Source organism: Adiantum capillus-veneris, chromosome 1 (genome assembly GCF_014529385.1).
Source record: "Adiantum capillus-veneris isolate H3 chromosome 1, ASM1452938v2, whole genome shotgun sequence".
Taxonomy (NCBI): domain Eukaryota; kingdom Viridiplantae; phylum Streptophyta; class Polypodiopsida; order Polypodiales; family Pteridaceae; genus Adiantum; species Adiantum capillus-veneris.
Window position 1 is genome coordinate 154,279,536 of NC_140931.1, and position 5,085 is coordinate 154,284,620.

Consider the following 5,085-nt stretch of genomic DNA (forward strand, 5'->3'; position numbering starts at 1 on the left):
TCCTTTGCTGCTGCTGTGGATGCCCTGCTGCAATGGGTGTCAGCGGCCCCTCCTTGCCTGCAGCAAGCCCTATGTCATGTGTCAATTACCTGCCCATGATGGAGGTGGCTGAGCTCTGCCGCACCGGAACCCCTCTAGTCTTGATGGCCTGCATGCACTGCACGCCACATGCAATGTGTCTCCTACAAAAACTAGCATTTCATAGCGCAATGAGTGTCTGTACGCATGTCATACTCATAAATGTCCGCCTAACTCTCTCTTCCTCTGGCCTTGTGTAGTAGGCCAGGAAGGTTATGTACTCCAATAGAATTGGCTTGTAACCTCCATGGGAGACCAGAGCATACATACTTAATGCTCAACTTTTTCTTCTGGTTTGTAATCTGGCAAACATAGAACAAGGAGCACACTTTATTAGTGGCTTGGACATGATTGAAAAGGTCTCATGATGAGAGATGGAAGGATCATCTGTTGTGAATTACTGCCGGGGATACATCTGTTGAGAATTAATGCCGTGTGTTCCCTGATGTGGAAGGGTACAATTCAAACACTTATAATGTAACAGATTGCTAGTGATACACAAATTGTCATACGTTGCTCTGCCTCTCTATCTATGTAACTGCATCCCTGTGTCTCTGTGTGGATGTCTCCACACAGATGGGATAGGAGAAAGAAGCACCTTCAGATTTCAACATGGTATCCGGCCTTATTTCGTACGTCCTGTGCAGGACTGCTCCATCATAAATACTCAAGCAGTGGTAAGGCATTCGCTCCTTGGCACGGAGGTCATGCGGTCAAACCCCGCCCAATCTGTAACGGGAATAGACTATAAATATTGAGAATAGCGAAATTAAGAAAATTGTAGTGAGCATTTTTATGAGAATATTGTGAGAAAATAGAGGGTGAACTTGATTAGAGGTAACAACATAACCATTATACTTACTTAACTTGGGCATGAACAATACTTTGAAATAGAGAGAATTAGAGAACTTGACAACAGTTGAGGACCGGATTTATTTGGAACCGGTCCCTTTCAAAAGGCTTTTGTAGTATAGCTTCTCCCATAAAGAGAGAGTTGGTCCAATATAAGCTTTGTGTTCCTTGAGACCTTGATGATGCAATGAAGATAGAGAGCTTCATGCACCATAATTATGTCCGTAACTTACTTAAATGAAAGCATTAACTTGTCCCCGGCCTCAATCCCAAGACCTTAAAGACCATCAGTAGTGGAGAGAGCTAGCAGGGAAGCTTGCTTTGGTCGACCCCTCCTTGTAGCTCATCCTTGAATTTGATTGGACCCCTACAAGCCTAGCCAATTACATGCTTAGTGCATATCAAGCAACATGGGTAGTCTTTGAACAAGTGTCATCTTTATCCCTTTGAGAGAGAGGACTTGATAATGTATAGATAATTATTTAAATAAACTAAATTCTCATTGGACCCCTTTAGAGGTCAACCAATAGGCTTTAAGCACTACATGAGAGCAGCATGTATAAGTGCTTGACATGTGTCCTTTTTGCCTCTTAGGTCTTGGGCTTGCCTTGAGTGAGTGTGTGTGTTTTCTCTCTCATGTCCCTAGCTTTAGGGCTTGCCCCCTTTCTAATAGAGATCATGTTGACTTTAGAACACCTCACCTCCTTGAGGACCTTAGTCATGAAGCCCTTCAAGCACGCTAGTCATAAAACATGACAAGCACCTCAAGCACATTAGTCAATAAGCACGACGAGCACCTCAAGCTTGGGTAGAGTTCTCACCTCAAGCTGCGCCCTAGCTTGCCTAAGGTTTTATGTTTAAGGACTTTTAACCCTAACCTTTAAAGGTCTTTAATGAGCTAACCCCGAGGTCTTTCAAGCTCCATTAGCTAGCATTGCTCTTTGACAGACCATCTCCCCTTTGGACCCATTGACGTTGGTCCCGTGCTAAGATAGATCCATAAGCACATGTCTATATTCTAACTCTTGTTCCCGTCCATTCTCCCACACTAAATGATCAGTTTTATAAGAAAATCATTTGGGTGGGTTAGATATTAGATTTTATGACACAATCTATTTTTTCATTCTCCAAATGAATCGGACACACTATCAACAACGACCTCAGACCCTAAATCTCCTCCAAGGAGGAGGTGTCAATTAGTGTCGTGGAGATGCCAAGGCCACCTAGCCTATTAGCATCACCACTTGGCAGGGACACAAAGCATGAATTTGATGTTACTGCTCAGCATGATGATCCCATTGATACCCGAGGAAATTCAGCCTAGTTGCTAAACTTGAAGACAGTTGGATTGACAAACAACAAATTTCCTGCTTGTATGGAACCAGAACTTGAGCGTGAGCAATGTAGGCATCTCTTCAACCAGGGGCTGCTTCTTGCAAACACCAGCATCTTTGGCAGCTTCGAGTTCCCTTCTGTCATCAGCACCCTCATCCTGCAGCTCCATTTGGCTAGCAATTGCTGCCTATGATCGCTAGTGCAATTGCTGCATGCAATGTAGATGAGACGTTCAAATCGGTGACGAGGCTTCAAGGAGGGGCTGCATGGGCCCACAACACACCTTCAAAAAGCAAATGTACCCTGCTGTCTACATCTCCACAATCAATATCTGTGGCCCATCTCTTCCCCACACTCACCATGGCGCCAATTCTCCAAGTATCTGCCCATCAAATCCTAGAATCCTGACCATCCAAGTGTAAGGCTGATGTAAAGGTACACATTTCTCCCTTCTCCTCTAAGGCCTGTTCGAGCAGGCCAAAAACCAGAAGAGTTTTAAGTGTGCCCTTACTTTCTTTGGTTAGGAAAAATGTTTTTGGCAAGCCCTCCTGCTACAGTCTATGCACAAGACACTCTTCACAGAGACTATATTGATACATGAGGCTTTGCAATCAATTAGAGTATAGCAAGCCACCTAGAAGCAAGACCAAGCAACTCAATGGCATGCTCAATTACACCGCCAGATTGTCCAAGGCCAAGAAAAGAAATGATTGAGGTCTCTATACAGAAGAACCCGCAACAAGACACAATCTCTATTGACAACCCTCAAAACTACTTGTGAACGTAACCAGGCTCCAAGATGAGAAACCAAAGACCCACAAATAACCTCATGACACCCTCATAAAGGACTGCACTGCTTTACCTTACATACTGTGACCACATATAACCTCACCACACACCCTCATAACTTGATAGGAACCACCAATAGTTGGGTAGGGGCGTGCTCCTATGCACATGCGCACACACAATCATGAGCACACATCATTACAAAGGCCTACGTAGTAAGCTGCTAAGATTGCTGTAGGGATGCAGGGCAGACTCTGCCATAATGAAGCCATCATTTCTGGCGTATTAAACCAGAAACAAGTGTGCTGAATGGTAGAATGGAAAGACTAAAATTCAGGATCCATAATGTTGTCCCTATCTGTAGATATGCAATGTGAGAGCATGCTTCACACAAGAGATGACAGTACTAAATCTTGTAAAAGCAAGGCCTTGAGGAGCCATTCATGCGTACAATAGCATTTCAAGTAAACATAAACCTCATGACAAGAGCATCCAAACTCTAATACAAAACAAAAAGAAAAGCTCTCCCACGTCAAACCATATGAACCCGCATCCAAACAGCACACAAAGACTGCTTGGATTCACAACTTTCCATCCACAATGCCCGAACCAAATCTTCTCATGTTAATAATACAGACGAATACCATACCGACCAGGTGTACTTCTCAACTCGACAATTCATGAATACTCACCTTCTTGTTGTGCACCAGTAACACTACTCTCGCAAAACAATGGATTCTATTCCGTCAATTTAGTAACGAAATAGATTGATATATGTATTGTGATACAAGCGCAAACACTCTAAATATTTACTGCACCTCTTTGGTGTCCATTTGCGAAAGTCCATGATCTTGTCGAGAGAGAGCAGAGCGGAGCCACCATACAAATGCACAACCACATTCTCCTCATAGATGAGAAACTCATGAAAAAAAAGGGGGGGGGAATGTTCTGAATAAGCCCTGCCAATAATGATGATGGTACATGATTGCGACAACACAAAACAATTTCCCTGCCTGCTGCAATGGACAAGCGAATTTCTTCTCTCATTCACCTCCTTCCTTGTTTTCCCTGCAGACTGTTGAAGAAAATGGGCCAATTGGCATTGGCCTCTTTCCAGCCCAGGAAGGACCCATCTCGAAGAGGATCCCAGCTGGTGGAGACGATGCCGTATGTAATACCCAGTGCTGCCGAGCCAAAGAAGGTGCCTGAAACTAGTAAGGGCAGCCACTCAGGAACATCCACTCTGAGTTGAACCTTCAGAAACCAAAACAAGGGAAACATGAGCACAGCCAGCACAACAGGCACTGCTATTGAAACCCCGATGCGCTTGATCATCCGATCCATGACAATCTGTGGGACCTCATCATCGTCGTCCTCGCCACCAGCCTCCGAATCATCGGAGAGTCTTCGTTGCCCCTTTTTCGTTTTGCTTATTTCTTTCTCCTCTGCAGGTAAGGGTTTGATGATCTTGGGTGGAGGCGGGCCAAAACCCTTGGGACTCTGGAGGGCCAGAATGCGTAGCGTGCTGCTACCATTCCGAGCGTACCTTGATGCATACAGAAATCCTGGAGCTTGCGGTGGAACGTGGAGTAACAGGCCTCCACTGCTCTCTGCAGCGCGCAACATGAGTGTGGATGAGTGTAAGATATCTCCAAGCAACATGGTGTCATAGGCAAATATTTCTACTACAAAAGGCTTCCATCTGAGTCAAATACTACATACGTATTAAGAGCATGGTCACACGAAGCTTAGTTGTCTTGTAGTGGATAATTGACCAACGATGCCACTTTCAGAAAATTGAGCCGTCGTCTTGGTCACGCAGCTGCTTACTGCAGCAAATTACCGTCACCTAGAGTTTGCACGCTTGCCAAGACTTGCATATGGAGGTTGGTCCAGACAGAGAGGGAGTGGACTTTGTAGGGGCCCATCAACGAGTGTGACGGAGCTGAGATTCGTCCATGTCATCGTTGCTACATAATTTTCAATAAAAATTATGCTTCTTTTTTAGTTATTTCAATACCATATTCTGCAATC

At 44.6% G+C, this 5,085-nt stretch overlaps 1 protein-coding gene across 1 annotated transcript; it reads right to left on the reverse strand.

Annotated features, from left to right (window-relative positions):
* Positions 1 to 3,772: 3,772 nt before the first annotated feature.
* Positions 3,773 to 4,752, reverse strand: LOC147465840 (protein PAM68, chloroplastic-like). Its single transcript, XM_086522296.1, has one exon. The coding sequence runs from the start codon at positions 4,711 to 4,713 to the stop codon at positions 4,099 to 4,101; it is 615 nt and encodes a 204-aa protein (XP_086378422.1). The 5' UTR covers positions 4,714 to 4,752; the 3' UTR covers positions 3,773 to 4,098.
* Between the last annotated feature and the right edge of the window lie 333 nt (positions 4,753 to 5,085).